The 20,954-nt window shown below is 41.6% G+C and overlaps 1 protein-coding gene and 1 long non-coding RNA gene across 11 annotated transcripts in view; one reads left to right on the top strand and one right to left on the bottom strand.

The window, feature by feature from the left end:
• The window catches only part of LOC146397500 (uncharacterized), a 264,901-nt gene that overhangs the window by 36,705 nt on the left and 207,242 nt on the right, over positions 1 to 20,954 (bottom strand). The gene's annotated exons all lie outside the window — the stretch shown is intronic.
• TRIM42 (tripartite motif containing 42) overlaps positions 13,295 to 20,954 on the top strand; it is a 52,865-nt gene continuing 45,205 nt past the window's right edge. For all 10 annotated transcript variants that reach the window (XR_014824034.1, XR_014824033.1, XR_014824035.1 and 7 more), the window contains exon 1: positions 13,295 to 17,744. Coding sequence is in view for 5 of the 10 variants with exons in the window: in XM_084989865.1 (XP_084845991.1) it covers positions 17,404 to 17,744 (341 nt within the window). In the remaining 5 variants the exon portion in view is untranslated. The remainder of the gene's footprint in view (positions 17,745 to 20,954) is intronic.

Here is a 20,954-nt window from a genome sequence, read left to right on the forward strand (position 1 = left end):
ACATGCCATGGGCACAGGCCAAAAAAAAAAAAAAAAAAAAAGGAGTTGCTTTTTCAGTTAATAAATTTAAAAATCCCTAATAAGAACTCCAAGGGAAAAAAAAAAGGGACAAATACTAGTTATTAACATCAGAAATTGAAGCACAAACATCATTATAGATCTTGTGAATACTAAAAAATAAGAGGTTATGAGTAATATGCCAATATATCCAACAAGTTAGAAGAAATAATTTCCTTAGAAATACAAGGTACCAACACTGTCAAGATTTAATATATAATATGAATAGTCCTGTAACTATTAAAGACATCGACTTTGTAATAAAAAAAAATTCTTGCAAAGAAAACTCAAAGAACAGAAGGTCTCACTTGTGAATTAAGAAAAAAAATTTTAATATCATTTGATTGTCTCAATAAAAGCGGAAAATTATTTGATAAAATAACATCTATTAATAATTTAAAAACTAGGAACAGAAGTAGCTTATAAAAGGAATATAAAGAAACACTACAGTCAACATCACTCTTGAGGGTAAAAGATCAAATTCTTTACCACTAAGACTGAGAACAAGGCAACCATGTCCACTATGACCATCTCTATTCAATACTGGACTGGAATGTTACTTAATCTTATTGCCAGCACAATAAGAAAGAAAAAAATGAAAAGGAAAAAGTAAAATATTTATGCGTAGATGACGTGTTTGTGTAAAAAATCTTAAGAACTCTACAGTGAAATTATTAGGATTAATAAGTGAATTTAACAAGTTCGTAGCATACAAATGCCATGTGCTAAAATCAAGTATAGCAGAAAACAATTGGAAAATGAAATTAAAATGTTCAATTGCAAAGCAGTCAACAAACATCCTTTGGGAAAAAATTTAACACAGGCTGTGTAATATCACTGCCCTTTTAATGCCTCCACTATCTTAATGAAAATAATGGGATCTGAAAGTAGTAGAACTTAATCAAGGTTGGTGTAATCACATGCTGGGATGCAAGGTTAGTGTAACCACCATGCTGGGAAACTGAGATAAAGAGGCTATCAGTGTTTTGGCTCCATTAGATTTTTCAGTGGATAATTGACTACAGCATCCCTCGGAATGAAAGACTTTGACAACCTGCTGAAGAATTCATGTATCTATATAGCTGCAAATACTCTAGGTGGTGCAGGAAGAAGCCTGATGTATCACCTTACAGAAAGTTAGAGCCTACATTGACTCATCAGCCATGGCTAATGGTTTGGTTATACAGTCGAGGTTTGTAAAAGAAAAGGATTAGTGGCCAGGACATCACCAAAACAGTATGCGAACAGACCTTTCAACATGAGCACAAAATATGAATATTCTATCCTATTTGACTGCTCATTCAAAGATGGTCTTTATGATCAAGTGGTCAAAATACAATCCATCAGCCAATCTCTTTCTCCAGCCATCTCAGTGCTTGCTCAGCAAGCTCCTGGATATAGTGACAGGGATGGAGGCCATCCATGCACCTCCCTCACCCATCATAACTGTCTGAGCCACTGCTGAGTGGTGACTCACCAACAGCAGAGATCAATGCTGGAAACCTGACACAGCACCAGTCCCTGGGGAGCCATCGGTTCACCTGGTGGTGGAGCAATACAGTGCTGCCCTTCCATCCCATGAAGGCAATGATGTGGCCTCACTGAAAGAGGCCCTTCTGCCAAATATGGATCAGCCCTACTGAGCACACAGCCATCTGTGAACTTAAGAAATGTATATTCAGGCGTTCCCGTCGTGGCTCAGTGGTTAACGAATCCGACTAGGAACCATGAGGTGGCGGGTATGATCCCTGCCCTTGCTCAGTGGGTTAAGGATCCAGCGTTGCCATGAGCTGTGGTGTAGGTTGCAGACACGGCTTGGATCCCGAGTTGCTGTGGCTCTGGCGTAGGCCAGTGGCTACAGCTTCCATTCGACCCCTAGCCTGGGAACCTCCATATGCCGTGGGAGCGGCCCAAGAAATGGCAAGAAGACCAAAAAAAAAAAAAAAATGTTTATTCACTGTCTCATGAACCCTCACAACAGTGTTTCTGACAAAGTAACTTCTTTTTATGACCAATGGAAGTACAACAGTAGCATGCTCATGAACTTCCAACTCCTACCCCATCCTTCCCACACAGAAGCAACTGAACTCATACAGAGAACAGCCTTCTGGAGACTCACCGCAGAGCCAGTTGGGAATTAATACCTTGAAAGACTGGGGTACAATCCTAAAGGATGTTTTTGAACCTGTATACAATATATGGTAGTTTTCCCCCATAGGCAGTGTACATGCATCTGAGACTCAAAAGATGAAAATAGGGGTAGCCCTTCTCATGATTACATCTGATAATCCACATGCAGAATTTTTACTTGCTGCCCCTGTACCTCTGGGCTCTATTTTAAAAGTCTTAGATCCAGGAGTTCCCGTCGTGGCTCAGTGATTAACGAATCCGACTAGGAACCATGAGGTTGCAGGTCTGATCCCTGGCCTTGCTCAGTGGGTTAAGGATCCGTGTTTCCGTGAGCTGTGGTGTAGGTCACAGATGCAGCTCAGATCCTGAGTTGCTGTGGCTCTGGCGTAGGCCAGCGGCCACAGCTCCGATTGGACCCCTAGCCTGGAAACCTCCATGTGCCATGGGAGCAGCCCAAGAAATGGCAAAAAGACAAAAAAAAAAAAAAAAAAAAAAAAGTCTTATATCCAAGAGGACCATCTTCCCGCTAGATGACACAACAACAATTCCTTTGAACTGGAAGTCAAGATTGAGTCCTGGTCATGTTGGACTCTGCAAGCTAGAGATCCAACAGGTAACCACATGGCTTACTCTGCTGCCTGTGATGATTAATCCTAACTTTTGAGGGGAAATTGGGTTGCTGCGGGCAGTGTTGATGCCTAGAATCCAAGTACTGAACCCTTTCTACTCAATAAAGACAGGTTTTGCAGGACTGGCAAGGATTCAGTTCATTCAAGTAAATGCCATTGACCAGCAATTGTTAAGCTCATTCAGAGCTGTCATAAAATGAGGGTTCTGAATAACAAGGCTAACGAGCCCTTTCATATAATTAGCACAAGAAAAATCTGATGGGTTTTGAGTGTAGCTTGGAGCTAATACAAAATAAATAAGTTATATACTTAATTCAATCAACGAACTCCTTATTTTCCTATGGAATTTGAAAAAAACTTTTATTGCAAGTCAAACATGTGAATATGTCACAGAAATTACATGGTTCATCATTTGAGACTGTAAATGTCCCCCAAACTGGTTAATGAATAAAAATCAACCAAAATGATTTCAACTGAAGGAGGTAATACATTGGAGAACCTGGTTCCCAAAAGTGAGATCTAGTTCCTATCTTGGTCCATTTTATGCTTCTGTAACCAAAATACCATAGATGGGGTGGCTTAAACAACAGACATTTATCTGTCACAGTTCTGGAGGCTGGCAAGTCTATGATCAAGACACAGATTTGGGATCTGGCCAGGAACCTATTCCTGGTTGATCAATAGCAGTCTTTGCCATGTCCTCACATGGCAGAAGGGATAAGGAGTTCTTTGGGGTCTGTTTTCTTTTCCCTTTTTACACCCTTACCTGTAATATATGGATGTTCCCAGGCTAGGGGTCAAATAGGAGCTGCAGCTGCCAGCCTACACCACAGCCACACAGGATCTGAGCCACATCTGCAACCTACACCCCAGCTCACGGCAACGCTGGATCCTTAACCCACTGAGCAAGGCCAGGGATCGAACCTGCAACCTCATGGTTCCTAGTCGGATTCGTTAACCATGGAGTCATGACAGGAACTCCCTGAGGTCTGCTTTTTAAGAGCACTAAACCAACTCATGAGAGCACCACTCTTGTAATCTAATCACCTGCCAATTCCCCCACCTCCAAACACCATCACACTGGAAATTAGATTTCAACACATGAATCCTGGTGGCGCACAAACATTCATTTGATAGCAGTTGCAAACTGACTCAATGTTTCCTTGAGCTTTACTACATATTAACTTAAGAGCTTACTAATACCCAGAGGTCCCCTCAGCTGAACTGAAATGGGCTTCCTCAAGCACAATGAAGAAGCTCCCTGACACTAGAGAAGCACAAGGAGAAGCTGAGAGTGCATGACTCCAGCATGATGGGGGAGTGTTGCTCTATCAAGGAGGAGGGAGCAGATGACCATCAAGGTACCCTCCAGTCCAGCCAGTAAAAGCCTCTTATATGCTCGAGCCTAGTGGCAGGCCTCCTCTCCCCTCCCCTCTTCCCCACCTGCTCCCAAAGTGTGCTAACCGCTAATAAGATTTAATTCTGAGACAAACATGGTAGGTTTTGTGGTCCAGAAACCAAAGATCCATCTAATACCTTGGTTTGAGGTAGGTCCACAGAAGTATCCTTCCTTATCCCCAAATATCACATGAGTTTTACTTACCACAGGCTTGATGCTTCTGGGCAGCAGGCTCTAGAAAATCCTAATAATGGTTCCTCACATACCAGATGTGGTAGGAGACTCTGTAGCATCTCATGATATGTAAAAGTGACCCATAAAATAGGGATTCCTATGGCCATTCTTCCCATTTCACAGATGAACAAACAACAGCTTTGAGAGAGTGATTTCATCCAAAGCTACATATGTGATTAGTAACCACACTGAAACTTGAACCTAATGGGGCTGACTCTAAGGCTACACATGTATGAAAGTCACAGCTCTATTCTGCCTCCCAATAGAGTGGTTCACTATGTAGCACCAACCACAGACAGGCATGGCACAAGATGCCCTCTAGACTTTACTCTCTTAATCCCCCCAACCATTCTATGAGGTAAATACTATGATCATTCCCATTTTACCAGAGAGACAATCGAGGCATCGAGAACTAAAGTACTGACCCCAAGTAAGACAGATCTAAGAGGCAGAGGCAGGACTCACACCCAGATATGGCCAACCCCAGCCCTCCACCCCTTCATCCACCCACCAATTGTCTTCTTTATCCCTCACCAAGCTGCTCTGATCCACCTGTCCCCCTGGGGAACAGCACGTTTATCTACAGTGCAATAGTTCATGGATCAAGAAATGAAATATTCCTCAAGAAAATTAAGAGGCCACAGCCAATACTGAGACTACAGAAGAAATATCACTACAAACTGTGGTACGCGCCTGGGCCTTTGATAATCCTCTCAAGAAAAGATGCATTATGTTAGTTTATCACTTTTAATAAATTCTCAACAAGCTATTTACCTGTCAATGTGTATCTGTGGAGACTGTTTTTGTAACATCAGATAAATGAGCAATTAGAGATTTTAAAAGGCTCTTAAATGTGGTGGAGCTTATAAACCTGAACTCCCAGGGATGGTAAATGTCACATCGAATGTCTTCAGTACTCATTTGCTGCCTGCCCTTTATTTCAACAGCTGTGATATGGCCCTCCTTACCCTAGTCTGAGGACACCTGCCTTCCAGCAGGATGTAATGGGAGAAGTGGGACATAGGTTGCTTGGATTTTAGATCCAGCTGTCCTTGGATGACCTTGGCTGAGTCAACATTTCTCTCAGTAATTTGTTAATAAAATGAGAGGGTTGAAGCTGTTCTGTTGTTAAGAGCTCTTGAAGTGAATAGCTTCATGAATCTACAGCTTTGACAATGAATAGCTTCATTCCTTATAATTCCTATGTAAGATCCTATACAAGGGCAAGTTTAGTCCTTAATTAATATTAGCTATCATTGTTATCATCATTATTATTTGATAAAGGCAGAGGGTATATCTGAAAAAAAAAAAAAAACAAGCAGAACTAGGATCTAAAATTCCACTGTTAGAGATTCATTTCTTTGGTGCTAGGGAGTTTTAAAATATCTCAGACAGGAGATATGCTTTAAGACAATGGGTTATTTTTAAGAGAAGCAGAAATCTTCTTTCTTTTAAATAAAACACTTTAATGAGCTCCTCTACACAAACCATAGATATCGAATTTTAGGGATGAAGTGGGGAATGGTGCCAGGGTGGCAGGAATGGGCAGGGGTACCTGGGAGTTCCCTCATTTAGGATTTCCTGTATCCTCACCTGTGCCCCAAGGCACTACCTCAAAAACCTAGATTTCATTGGACAACCATTCAAAACATTTCTTTCAGCCACTACCAGCACATTTTTTAAGACCAGAAGAGATCAAGATGAGTGATGGGTTGCTTTGTGCCATATGTTAGATTCCACATATAAGTGATATCACGTTGTATTTGTCTTTCTCTTTCTGACTTATTTCACTTAGTATGAGAATCTCTAGTTGCATCCGTGTTGCTGCAAATGGCATTATTTTGTTCTTTTTTATGGCTGAGTAGTATTCCACTGCGGAGTTTGGGGTTAGAAGACGCAAACTATTGCATTTAGAATGGATGAAGAATGAGGTCCTACTATACAGCACAGGGAACTATATCCAATCTCCTGGGATAGACCGTGATGGAAGATAATATAAGAAAAGGAATGTAAATATATGTATGACTGTGTCACTTGCTGTACTGCAGAAATTGCCACAACATTGTAAATAAACTATATTTTAATTTAAAAATGGTAAAAAATAAATAAATAAAAAAGATGAGTGATGGGAAGTGGAGCACAGCAGGCAGGGTGCAGAGGCCAGACTCTGGGAGGGGAGGGAGAGGAAAGAAACTAACCTTTATTGAGACTCTTCTATCCACCACATACTTTGCTGGATTCTCTACATACGCAATTAGGGCAAAGTATTTAAATCATACATATTTACAGAGGCCTGGTAACCATGCCAATCTCTCCACTTGTGCACCAGACCCTTCCCCTCTTCTCTACTCAGGACGTTGCTCCAGGAATTCTCCCCTCCCTCCTATCTCAGTCATCTCCCACCAGAATCATGGCCACAGCTTCCTAACTGCCTTCCACCCTCCACAGTGTCCTATCAACAGGCCACTTTGCCCAGAACTACCAACAATTACGCTCTGAAAAAAACCAAGGTCCTTAGAGTTCCCATGTGGCTCAGTGGGTTAAGAACCCAGCATAGTGTCCATGTGGATGCAAGTTTGATCCCTGGCCTCGCTCACTGGCTTAAGGATCCAGCACTGCTGCGAGCTGTGGTGTAGGTCGCAGGTGCATCTCAGGTCCGTGTTGCTGTGGCTGTGGCCTGGGAACTTCCATATGCCACAGGTATGGCCCTAAAAAGCAAAAATAAAACCAAAAAAACAAGTTCCTTCATGGGCCTTCAAGGGCCACAGGATCTGGGCCTGACCCATCTGACCTCATCTCCTGGTTCCCTCCACACACTCTCTGCTTCTCCTGGGAAATCACAAGTACACTCTTGTCAAAGGGGCTTTTGCACTGGCTGTCCCTCTACGCAGAACACTCTTCTCCAGATAGCCACGTTGGCCCCTCCCCAGAGTCCCCTGCTCATCAAATTTCCTAATTTAACACCGCAGGCTGCCCACCCTCTTGGGCACCTCAATCTCCCCTCCAGTTAAGTTAATTCATATGTTGAAGTCCCAACCCCCATGTATCTGAACGTGACCTTATTTGGAGATAAGGTCATTGCCAGTGTCATCAGTTAAGATGAGGTCATACGGGAGTAGGGTGGCCCTAATCCAATAGGATGGGTATCCTTATAAAAAGGGAAAATTTGGACGTTGAGACAGGCACACACAGAGGGAGGAAGCCCTGGAAAGATGGAAGTTAAGCTTCTATAAGCCAATGAACTACCAGATGCTGGGAGAAATGCCTGGAACAGATCCTTCCCTGGAGCCTGCTGGGGGAGGAGGCAGCAAGCTGGACAGGAGTGCAGCTGAGCCCCTGGCCATGCCCTGTGCCACAGAGCTCGCCCTGCCAGCAGATAGGGGCCATGTCACAGCTTCCTCTGATTTTTACCAGAGTTTTTTCAGCAGCCTCCTCTCTCCACCAACCACCCAAAATGCTTTCTCACTCCCTTGACCCAAAGGAACCCATGTAACAGCCCTCTGGACACCCTCTCATATACTCATAGTATACAAATATGTGCGTGTAGAGCTTCTGAGTTACCCCCCCCCCCCGTAAAATGAGGTCTTACACACTTTCGTGTACATCTTGCTTTCCTCGTTCAGCAACACTCCTCCAGGTGAACTAGTCTGGCTCTAAATTATTCTTTTTAATGACCGTATAGAATCATGATTTATTCAACTATATGTCATTGTTGGGGATTCAATTTATTCTGGGATTTTTTTTCCTTTTTGTTAGTGTTGCTATATTGCATAGCCTTAGATGGATAATATAATATCTATGTAAAGATTCCCAGGAGTGAGATGATTCTATTAAAATGTCAATGTATATAGGCTTCTATTTGTTATAATGAAAATTTTCAAATGCATAAAGTAATGGAAAAAGTATAATGAACCCCCTTAAACCTACTGCCCAGCTTAAGCAGTAGGTTTACCCACTTCCCTACAGTCTAGATTATTTGGAGGAAAAAACATACATTTTCTCAGTCTATGAATATATCAGTCTGTGTCTCTAAAAGTTGAGGACCCTCTTAAAGAGCATAACCACAATACCATTATCAGACTTGAAAAATTAACAATCATTTCTTCCTATCATCTAATCTTCAGACAGTATTCAAATCTCTCAATTGAATCATAAATAATAAATGTTTTTAGTTTGTTCAAATCAAGACCTCAAGATGCAACAATTACAACTGGTTACATGTCTCTGATGGGGAGTTCCTGTGTGATGCAGCGGGTTAAGGATCTGGCATTGTCACTGCAGTTGGTCAGGTCAGTGCTGTGGCACAGTTTCAATCCTTGATCCTGAAACTCCCTGGCCTGCGCTGTGAGTGCAGCCAAAAAAAATAAAAAATAAAAAAAAAAGTCTCTTATGTCTTAGGTCTCTTTTAATTTATAAATTTCACCCTTTACATCTGTGTATGTATGGGCATCTCCCTTGCAAGTCTTTGTTGAAGAAACTAGGTCATTTTTTGGGTACAGTTTTCCACAATCTGCATTTTGCAAACTTGCTTCTCCATGATATCAACTATCCCCAACAAGTTCTGGTACTTAGATCAAGAAGTCTGATCAGGGAGTTCCCCTCATGGCCTAGCAGAAAAGAATCTGACTAGAATCCATGAGGATGCAGGTTTGATCCCTGATCTCACTCATTGAGTTAAGGATCCAGCATTGCCAGGAGCTGTGGTGTAGGTTGCAAATTCGGCTCGGATCTGGCATCACTGTGGCTGTGGTGTAGGCCAGCAGCTGTAGCTCCGATTCAACCCCTAGCCTGGGAACCTCCATATGCCTCAGGTGCAGCCCTAAAAAGAAAAAAAGAAGTCTGATCCGACTCAAGTGAGAACTTTTGGCAAGAATACTTTGCAGGGAGGGTTGTGGACTTCGGCTGGGGGCACACCATGTCTGGTGGTCTCCCTTTGGCCCTGTTAGCAGTGCCTGGCGTTCCTGCCTAGATTCAGCTTTCCAGTCAGAGTCGCAGTGGATGACATCTCAGTTCCATCCCTCTTCATTTATTCGTTGGGATGCTTCCATGAAAAGAAAATTCCCCTTATCAACCCATTTTCCTGGAGCACAGTTCATACAGCAAAATCTAGATAAATCATTTTCTCTCTCTCTATTTACCAAGCTTCAAAATAACTAGTTTCTTAGTATCCGCTAAATGAGGGTTGTTAGGATTTTTGTTTTGTTTCACTTATCTTTATGAATTCAAAAGAATAATATGAATTACATGTGAGTGAAGGGTTAACAAACTCATTCTCTTTCTCTATGGAAAAACGACCTTGGGTTAACTTTCTAGCTCTGTTTCCCTGGAAACATAATAAAGGTGGAACATCATCTGTGTTACCAGGCAACATTGCTTATGATAAAAATGACTTCTAATTAGTAAACTACACCTGCCCTGGGAGGACTGTGAATTAACTATAAATACCTAGTTAGGGGAGATCTGTAGTTTGAGCTTGTCTGAATGCAATGCATTCTTGTAACTGTGCATGTCCCTTGCTAGGACCTCTGGAAGTTGTTCTCTTGGGAGGAAATAAAACAGATTGGCTCACATGGGGAAAGGGTCTTAGAAGCCAGAATGGCTCCTATACCCATTCACTTGGGCCTAGTTCCCCCAAGAAAGAGACTATGAGATGGAGATTGATGAAAAGGAGGTTTCCTGGGGAGGGCTTTGAGGGAGTGAAGGAAACAGGATTGTGCAGCCACAAAAGCTAAGTGACAGTATGGTTGCAACTGAAAACCTCAGCCAATCCAATAGGACTTCTTCAGTAGCTGAGATGGCCCTTTAAAGTGGTGCAAACTCAGGCAGGACTACTCCCTGAATTGTCTTGAGCAAGGCAGCTCCCCTCTACTAAAAGCAATTCCTGGAGAAAGATTCAGGTATGGACTGTGAGCAGCCAATATTCCCGCTAACAAGAGGGATGCATATTTCAGTCCTAACAAGGATACCTGGGCGTGCACCACAGCATCACTGTACCTACTCACTGAGTCTCATCCTTTCATATCTGAGCTGTTACACCTGCCCCTTCCCTGCTGGCATGCCATCCTTCTTGTCCTATATCCTCTAGCAAAGCTAAATAAACAGGTGTCAAAGGAGATACGTTGACTTTTATAAAATATAAATCTAAACTCACACTTGTCTTGTACCTTTCCTGTCCCAGACCTGGGATCACCCATGTCCCCAAACAACCCTGGTTTGTTTTCATGATGTTCAGAGACCATAATCTGGGAGACAGGGGGCTCATTTTTACTAAGTCATGGTTTCTGGTCTTTTTAGCAGCCAGAATTAAGAAATACACACTTTTTTTTTTTTTCAGGGGAAATACATCATGAGTTCAAAATCAGGACTACCTGATTTTCTTAACTTTGGCAGTCATTCCTCTGTAAGTTCTTTCTCCCACGCCAAAAAAAAAGTTGTGGTTCTTACTGACATCAATGTAATTCCTTGCTTATTTTATTGAAAAATACACACACAAAAACCTTTCAAAATAACAATTCCAAACACTACCATTAGCAATATGACTACTAAGGAGTTCCCGACATGGCTCAGTGGTTAACAAACCTGACTAGTATCCATGAGGACGTGGGTTCAATCCTTGCCCTTGCTCAGTGGGTTAAGGATCTGGCATTGGCATGAGCTGTGGTGTAGGTCAAAGATGCGGCTCGGATCCCGAGTTGATGTGGCTGTGGTGTAGGCCAGCAGCTATAACTCCGATTTGACCCTTAGCCTGGGAATGTCCATATGCCGTAAGTGCAGCCCTAAAAAGACAAAAGACAAACAAAACAAAACAAAACAAAAAAACACAATATGATTACTGAAAGAATGTAAGATTTCTCTTTGTTTTGTTTTACTTCTACATAGGGATAAACCCTACTGGGGATGTACAATCAAATTACTGTGTTTTAAGGTAACTTAAAAATAATTATTTTTGGGAGTTCCCTTCATGGCGCAGTGGTTAACTAATCCAACTAGGAACCATGAGGTTGCGGGTTCAGTCCCTGCCCTTGCTCAGTGGGTTAAGGATCCGGCGTTGCCATGAGCTGTGGTGTAGGTTGCAGACGCGGCTCGGATCCCGTGTTGCTGTGGCTCTGGCGTAGGCTGGTGGCTGCAACTCCGATTCAACCCCTAGCCTGGGAACCTCCATATGCCGCGGGAGCGGCCCAAGAAATAGCAAAAAAACAAAAAAAAAATTATTTTTGTATGGTTGTGCCACCAACTCAAGTCACAGGTCCATTTTTTCCTTTTGCTTTTTCAAATTTAATTTTGCTTTATAATTATGTAAAATATTTAAGTGGTTTCTAAATCAGTTCTATAAATTAAGGTATATTGTCCCCTTCAACTTTATTTATTTATTTATTTGTCTTTTTGCCATTTCTTGGGCTGCTGCTATGGCATATGGAGGTTCCCAGGCTAGGGGTCAAATCAGAGCTGTAGCCACTGGCCTACGCCAGAGCCACAGAAACTCGGGATTCAGAGTCTGCAACCTATACCACAGCTCACGGCAATGCCAGATCCTTAACCCACTGAGCAAGGCCAGAGACTGAACTCACAATCTCATGGTTCCTAGTTGGATTCGTTAACTACTGAGCCACGACAGGAACTCCCCAACTTTATTCTTTTTTTAAAAAAAGTTTTATATTGAAGTACAGCTGACTTACAATGTTGTGTTAATTTCTGGCGTACAGCAGAGTGAATCAGTTATAAATAAATAAATAAATATATATATATATATATATGTATATATATATATATATATACACAGTCTTTTTCATTCTTTTCCTTTTATGGTTTATCACAGGATATGGAATTTAGCTCCCTGTGCTATACAGTAGGACCTTATTGTTTATCCATTCTATATGTAATGGTTTACAGCTACTAATCCCAAATTCCCAGTCCATCCCTCTCCCAAGCCCATCCCCCTTGGCACCACCAATGTGCTCTGTGAGTCAATTTCTGTTTTGTAAATAGTTTCATTTCTGTCCACAAATAAGTGATATCATATGGTATTTGTCTTTCTCTTTCTGACTTACTTCACTTAGTATAATGATTTCTAGTTGCATCTGTGTTGCTGAGAATGGCATTACTTCTTTCTTTTTATGGCTGAGTAGTATTCCATTGAATAAATTTACTTCTTTATCCATTCATCTGTCAGTGGACATCTAGATTGTTTCTATGTCTTGGATATTGTGAATAGTGCTGCTATGAACATAAGGGTTCATGTACCTTTTTGAACTGTATTTTTGTCCAGATATATACCCAGGAGTGGGTTTGATGGTTCACATGGTAGTTCTATATTTAGTTTTCCAAGGCACTTCCATACTGTTTTACATAGTGGTTGTACCAATTAACCTTCCCACCAATAATATAGAACAGTTGCCTTTTCTCCACACCCTCTCCAGCTTTTGTTGCTTGTAGGCTTTTTAATGATGACCATTCTGACCAATGTGAGGCAGTACCTCCTCGTAGTTTTGATTTTCGTTTCTCTAATAAATAGTGATGTTGAGCATCTTTTCATGTGCCTACTGGCCATCTGTAAGTCTTCTTTGGAAAAATGTCTATTTAAACTTTGATCTTATTCTTTCACTCCCTCATAAATCTACACTTTGGGTTTATACTTCTATCTCATATGTCAAAATAAAGCAATTATTTGAGACCTTTTCAGAGATAAATGATAGCATATGATATGTACATTTCTACACCTTTTTGCACACAATAATATATATATATATATTTTTATTTTTTTAATTTTTTTTATTTATTTTTTTTTTATTTTCCCACTGTACAGCAAGGGGGTCAGGTTATCCTTAGATGTATACATTGCTTTTTTTTAATTTTTTTTAATTTTTTTTATTTTCAATAATATATTTTAGAAATCATTATGAAGCAGCCAAAAGAGGCCTTTCTCATTCTTTTATGTAACTGCATTAGACACCATTATGTGGATGTACTTTATCAATTCCCTGTTGATAGACACTGGATTGTTGCTAGTATTGTGCTGTTATAAATAGTGCTGTAATAAGTAACACCATGAACAAATCTTTTTTCTATTTTTGTCAGTATATCTTTGGGAGAGCGTCTCAGAACTGAATTGCTGAGTCAACAGGTAGATGTAATTTTGAGAATTATGCCAAATTCCCCTCCAAAGTGTTTGTGTCATTAATAACATTCTCCTCAGCAATATATGAAAACTCCTGTTCTCCTAGAGCTTTGCCACGAGAGTATGTTCTCAATTTTGGGGAATTTGGGTCATCTGACGAGTGGAAAATAGTATGTTAGTGCTGATTTATTTTGCATTTCACTTATGATGTGCAAAGGTAAGAAACTTTATATACAATTAAAGGCTAATAACCCTTTTTCCTATAAACTTCGTATTTTAGTTCATTTTTCTGCCGGAAACATCTTTCCCACCTAAAAATTTTAGAAGGGCCTTAGATGTTAAAGCTATCAAATCTTTACCCATAGATTACACATTGTTTTCGATTTATCACTGTCTTTCTATTTTGTTAATGGTTGGTGGGTTTGATATTTTTGTGGAGGTTTCTTTCATTTTTTTGTTAGTGTTTTTTTTCAGCCCTTTGAAATATTTTTGTATATGTAATAAAATTTATCAATTTTTTCCTCCATTGCTTTTGTATTTTTGTCATCATTAGGAAGGTTCCCCCCACTTCCAAGTTATAGAGCAGTTAACTCATCAATGTTTCCTTTTATTACTTGCATAATTTCATTTTTTATCACATTTAAATCTCTAATCCAGTTAGTGTTTATCATGAGGAATAGATTCAATTTTATTTTTTACAGAAGACTATGCAGTCCTCCTTACCACATATTTTAAATATCTTGTCTTTTCCCCATTGACCTAAGATGCTGCTTTTATATAAATACTAAATTTTCATTCGCAACTTGGTCTATTTAGATTTTTCTATTATTTCTCTTTCAGTATTAGTCTATTTCTTCACCAACACCAATACTGTATTAATTATTAGAGGCACTAAAATATTTTCAAAATATTTAGTATTAGTATAAGTATTTAAATATTTAGTGCAGGTATATATAGTCTAACTGTGGACTATAAAGTTTATTTAAAAAACAAACAGCAAGAACAGCCCAGAAAATTCATATGGAGAACAGAAATAAAGGGGTATACTTGGAATCAATGTGGCATTTCCTCAAAAAGTTAAACATAGAGTTACCATATGACCCAGCAATTCCACTCCCAGGAATACACTCAAGAGAACTGAAAACACATGTTCATACAAAAACGTGTACATGAATGTTCACAGCAATATTATTCATATTAGCCAAAAAGTAGAAACCATCCAAGTGTCCATCCATTGATAATGGATCAACAAAATGAGGTATATCCATACAATACTATTCAGCCATAAAAAAGTAAAATTTGGGAGTTCCCATCATGGCTCAGTGGTTAACAAATCCAACTAGGAACTGTGAGGTTGCGGGTTCAAGCCCTGGCCTTGCTCAGTGGGTTAAGGATCTGGCGTCGCCGTGAGCTGTGGTGTAGGTCGCAGACGCGGCTCGGATCCCACAATGCTGTGGCTGTGGTGTAGGCAGGCAGCTACAGCTCCGATTCGACCCCTAGCCTGGGAACCTCCATATGCCATGGGAGCGGCCCTAGAAAAGGCAAAAAGACAAAAATAAATAAATAAATAAAGTGAAATTTTGATACATGCATGAACCTTGAAAACATACTGCTAAGTGAAAGAAACCAGATTCAAAAGGTCACATATTATTTGACTCCTTTTATATCATATGTCTACAATAGACAAATTGTAGATATAGAAAGTGGATTAATATTTGCCAGGGACTGTGGAGAAGAGGCATAGACAGTGTCAGCTAATAAGTACAGAGTGTCTTTTGGAAGTGACGACAATGTTCTGGAATTAGGTAGCGGTGATAATTACACGATCTTGTAAATATGCATTGAATTACTCTAAAACAATGACTTTAATGTGGCCAGTGAATAAAATTTTTAAAAAAATTTAAAAGACAAACATCATATTCCATCACTTATATGTGGAATCTTAAAAAAAGGACACCAGTGAACTTATTTGTAGAACAGAAACAGACTCACAGACTCCGAAAATCTTATGGTTACCATAGGGGAGAGGTCGGGTAGTGGGGGAGGGATGGATTGGGGGTTTGGGATTTGTGTATGCACACGCAGGTATATGGAATGATTGGCCAGTGGGAACCTGCTGTACAGCACAGAGAACTCTACCTAATATTCTGTGATGATCTATGTGGGAAAAGAATCTGAAAGAGAATTGATGTAGGTATATGTATAAATGAATCACTTTGTTATACAGCAGAAATTATCACAACCTTGTAAATAAACTATACTTCAATAAAACTTTTTAAAAAAGTTTTAAAAAAAGGGACGCCTTGGGCATTCCCTGGTGGCTCAGTAGGTTAAGGGCCTGGTATTGTCACCACTGTGGCTTGGGTCACTGCTGGCCCCCAGAACTTCCGCATGCACAGGTGCAGACCCCCACCCCCCAAAAGAGGAAGCTTTGCATAGACCAGTGAAAATAAATTCAGGAGTGAAACTCCAACTTCTATGCCTAGAAAATAGAAAAGGATATTGATAAAACCGAGTTTGGGGAAAGGTGGGGGGAAATTGTCTCTCATACACCATTGGCGTCAGTATGAACTGGTATATCATGTAAGTGATTTAGTAATTACAAATAACTAACTAAATCAACCAGCCGATTAAGCACATAGCCTATGATTCAGAATTTTCATTTGTGTGGTTGGAGCAGTTAGCACTCAGTGAATGTTTTTTATCATAAAGGTGATAATCATAGGGAGAGATAATTTTTATGCAATAAATTCCTGCAGCCTAATTCAGCTCCCACCTTTGCTTCTTTTTGGAAAAAAAATAAGACAGTGTTTAGACCATATAAATGATATGTTGGTCAAATTTCTGCGCTTTTAATCTTTACAGCCTACGTAAAGTAAAAAGCAAATTTCTCCCCTAAAATAGAAGGTCACTTCTAGAGATACTGAGCATATACTAAAAGAAAAGATAACAAGTCTCATGCAGAGTTCCAGCCTCTTGATAAAAGGGATACAATGGGATGGGAGTGGGAAGGCTGGGGCCGTAGGAAACAGAGCTTGAGTCTCAGCCAAACCCCATGAGGCTGCAAAAAAGGCCAAGAAATAGTCAGAATGATTTATGTCTGAAGCCTCATTAAATCAGCAGTGACTCTGCAGTAACTGACAAACTCAATGGCTACTGAAACAAGTGCCTTAAAGAACCCATGTCTTGTTTTTCTTTAATTCTTTCTCCAAATGGCGGTTCCCTTTATATATGGCATTATTATTGTTTGTAAGCACTGCAATTCGTTCATCAAATAAAGAGTTCTATCAATGCAAAAAAAGTCCCAGGAAAGGATTATCATGTCAGTCTACATGTTGACCATCCTGGGCCTTTCAGCCTATGAAAACATACCCTGAAGTCATCTTGCCCTCGTTGTAGGGAAAGCACCAAGCAAAGAGAAATAGCTTTTGAAATCCACCCCATAACCCAAAAGGTGACAAGCAACAGCTGAACCTTGACGATGCTCTCTGCTTTGACACCGCCTCTGGAGCTGGTCCTATGGAAGTAGGGAGTGTCCATCAGCCCACCTGCCACTTCCCCAGATGCCAATCCCCACCCTATATAGTGATAGTGGTGGGGACACAGGGATTGTGACATAAGCAAATGGCCTCAGGCTGATCTACATAAATACCAGCCCATGAGCTTCCTAGCAGGGACACCGCCTGTGAAGGCCACAGACCAGCCAACCTCTTGCAACCTCCAAGCTGACAGGCCTCATCAGGGGAGGAGGGACCCCCTCCACAGGAGAACTGATAGCAGGCTTTTGGTGGGGGAGGCATCAAGAACTCTGGAGGGCGGTTGCAATCATGTAAGCAGACATGGAGACTGCCATGTGTGTCTGCTCTCCATGCTGTACATGGCAGAGATGTTGTCCCCGGCTATGCTCGTGTCTGTGCTGCAAGTTCCTCTTCACCTCGGAGCGGAACTGCACCTGCTTTCCCTGCCCCTATAAGGACGAGCGGAACTGCCAGTGCTGCCACTGCACCTGTTCCGAGAACCCCAACTGCCACTGGTGCTGCTGCTCCTGGGCCAATGACCCCAACTGTAAGTGCTGCTGCACAACCAGCGGCAACCTCCAGTGCCACTACTATGAGAGCCGCTGCTGCCGCAATGCCACCATCACGTTCCACAAGGGCCGCCTCAGGAGCATCCGTACCTCGTAAGTACCGCACACCCACACGTGGGCCACTGGGGCTCGGGAAAACGGGGGCCCCCGCCAGCTGGGACAGGGCAGGCCAGTACCCCCACCCCCCGAAGTCCATCTCTTTTTCTAAAAAAAGGAGGCCAAGAATTGGTGGTAATTAAGTCTAGTTACAATATGTCACCCTACGAAGATATTACATAGTTTTTGGTAACTAGACATCATGGTGATCATTTGAAATGCCTAATCACTATGTTGTGTAACAGAAGCTGATAACAGAAGCTGTTGTAGGTCGGTAATACTTCAAAAACAAACAAACTCATAGGAAAAGATCAGATTTGTGATTACCAGAGGCAGGGGTAGGGAGGGGGGAATTGGATGGAGGCAGTTAAGAGGTACAAATGTCCAGGTATGAGATAAATAGGTACTAGGGATATAATGTACAGTGTGATAAATACAATTAACACTACTGTAGGCTATATATGAATGTTGGTAAGAGAATAAATCCCAAGAGTTCTTAGCACAAGAAAAAAAATCTTAATTATTTTTCTATTTCTTTAAATTTGTATCTGTATGAGATGAGGGATATTCACTAAATTACGGTGATAAACACTTCATGATGTTTGTAAATCAAATCTTTCTGTTGAACACCTTAAACTTATACAGTGCAATATGTCAATTATATCTCAAACTGGAAGGAAATAAAAGAACCAAAAATAATATAAATAGGGAGTACCCTGGTGGCTCAGTGGATTAAGGATCCAGCATGGTCACAGCTGTAGCTCTGGTTACTACTATGGCATAGGTTCAATCCCTGGCCCTGGAACATACACACACCACAAGTGCAGCTAAAACAAACAAACAAAAAAAAAAAACTTTAAATAATCTGTTTTGTACTTAATGTAGTAGGAAAAGTATATATTCAATGGTGTTATTATTTTAAATATTTTGGGTTTGTGTTTAACAATGCAGTAATAAAACTTACTTCAACTACAAAAAAAAAAAAAAAAAAAAAAAAAGAATTTTGTAGCAATTAAGTGTATGTGTCCTAAATAGCCACTAACCAGTGTAGACCTGAGTTCCAAATCCAGGCTCCCCCCAGTGTGTGAGTGCTGTGCTCTCCGGAACCCCACCTCTCTCACCTTTACAAAATACTAACAGCTAATACTTTATGCAAAAGCAATCTACCAGATATTGCATGGGTAACCCCAGGTAACCTTTACTCCAGGCCCACCACATCAATGAGGAAACCAAATATTTGGGAGGCTGAGTGGCCCAAGATCACATAATTAGTAAGATGCAGTCAGATTTGGAACACAGAGTCTGTGTTTAAAATGCTGTCATGCAGGATTTCCCATTGTGGCTCAGGGGTTAACGAATCCGACTAGGAACCATGAGGTTGTAGGTTCGATCCCTGGCCTTGCTCAGTGGGTTAAGGATCCGGCGTTGCCATGAGCTGTGGTGTAGGTCACAGACTCGGCTCGGATCCTGCGTTGCTGTGGCTATGGCATAGGCTGGTGGCTACAGCTCTGATTGGACCCCTAGCCTGGGAACCTCCATATGCCACAGGAGTGGCCTAAGAAATGGCAAAAAGACAAAAAAGTGAAAATAATAAAAATAAATAAATAAATAAATAAAATGCTGTCATGCAAAATGGAGAGTAAGGTATCTGCCATGATTCAGGGGGGTATAAGGAATAATAAGAGCCCTGAAATCTATCACGTGATGTCAAAATTTAAATGGCTCTTCCTCATCCTCCTTAGAACCCTTGATATCTGCAACACTTATCAGAAAAGCAGTAACTTCTTCAGGTCACTTTTGATCCCTAAGGCCTATACAGGTTCCCCAGATGGCCATGAACTCTGATCAGCCTTCTCTTCCCAGCCAGAAGTCACAGCAGGGAGGTCTCAATTACTCCCTTAGGGCATTAACACTTGGTGTCCTGCACTGCATAGTCTCTTCCTGCTTTGAGCACAGTGGTCTCCGGATGTCACACATGAGGGGACTCTGGAGTAGCAGGGGCAGACTTCTTAGCGGGGAAAGACCAGAGGTCAGCACTTTAAGATGACAGCACTTGGAGAGGCAGAAAAATGAAAGGCAAATTGGAAGCCTTTCAAGGATGGGAAAATGATTTTCTGAGCAAAGGTTCCATGAATTCAGGGGAGGAACATGATCTCTCTGGCAGTTCAGCACTTAGCAGATGTTTAATAAAGGGGCCTCTCAGCTCATGGGCCCCTCCTGGTGTTTGCATGAATAGAGAACCCAGGGGTTCTGGATGGGAGTTCAGAAGTTCTAAGATGCAGAAAATAGCAAGCACACTCCCCTCAACTGCCCCACGTTCTGCACAGCAGCAGTCCAGAGCCACGGAGCCCATTTCAACAGGGAAGGGAGGGCATGGGTGCTTTGGCAGAAGCTTAGGCCAGTAGCTCCCAAACTTGGTTTTGCATTAGAATCCCCTGGGGGGAGGGGTCTTTAAAAACTGCTGATGGGAGTTCCCGTCGTGGCGCAGTGGTTAACAATCTGACTAGGAACCATGAGGTTGTAGGTTCGATCCCTGCCCTTGCTCAGTGGGTTAACGATCCGGCGTTGCCATGAGCTGTGGTGTAGGTCACAGACATGGCTTGGATCCTGCGTTGCTATGGCTCTGGCGTAGGCTGGCAGCTACAGCTTCGATTCGACCCCTAGCCTGGGAACCGCCATATGCCGCAGGAGCGGCCCAAGAAATGGCAAAAAGACAAACAAACAAACAAAAAACTGCTGATGCCCGGCCCCCATCCCCAGACATTCTGATTTCACTGGCTGGGAGGCTGACCTGGCAATCAGAATTTTATTTTATTTTATTTTTTGTCTTTTTTGCTATTTCTTTGGGCTGCTCCCGGCATATGGAGGTTCCCAGGCTAGGGGTTGAATCGGAGCTGTAGCCACCGGCCTACGCCAGAGCCACAGCAACGCTGGATCCGAGCCGCGTCTGCAACCTACACCACAGCTCTCGGCAACGCCGGATCGTTAACCCACTGAGCAAGGGCAGGGACCGAACCGCAACCTCATGGTTCCTAGTCGGATTCCTTAACCACTGCGCCACGACGGGAACTCCAGAATTTTATTTTTATTCACTTATTTATTTATTAATTGGCTTTTTAGGGCTGCGGGCGTGGCATATGGAAGTTCCCAGGCTAGAGGTCAAATTGGAGCTGCAACTGCCAGCCTACGCCAGAGCCACAGCAACGC

This window comes from Sus scrofa, chromosome 13 (assembly GCF_054392235.1).
Source record: "Sus scrofa isolate SSC_HxYL_T2T_F1_AM1 chromosome 13, Sscrofa_HxYL_maternal_Yorkshire_Landrace_v2.0, whole genome shotgun sequence".
NCBI lineage: Eukaryota > Metazoa > Chordata > Mammalia > Artiodactyla > Suidae > Sus > Sus scrofa.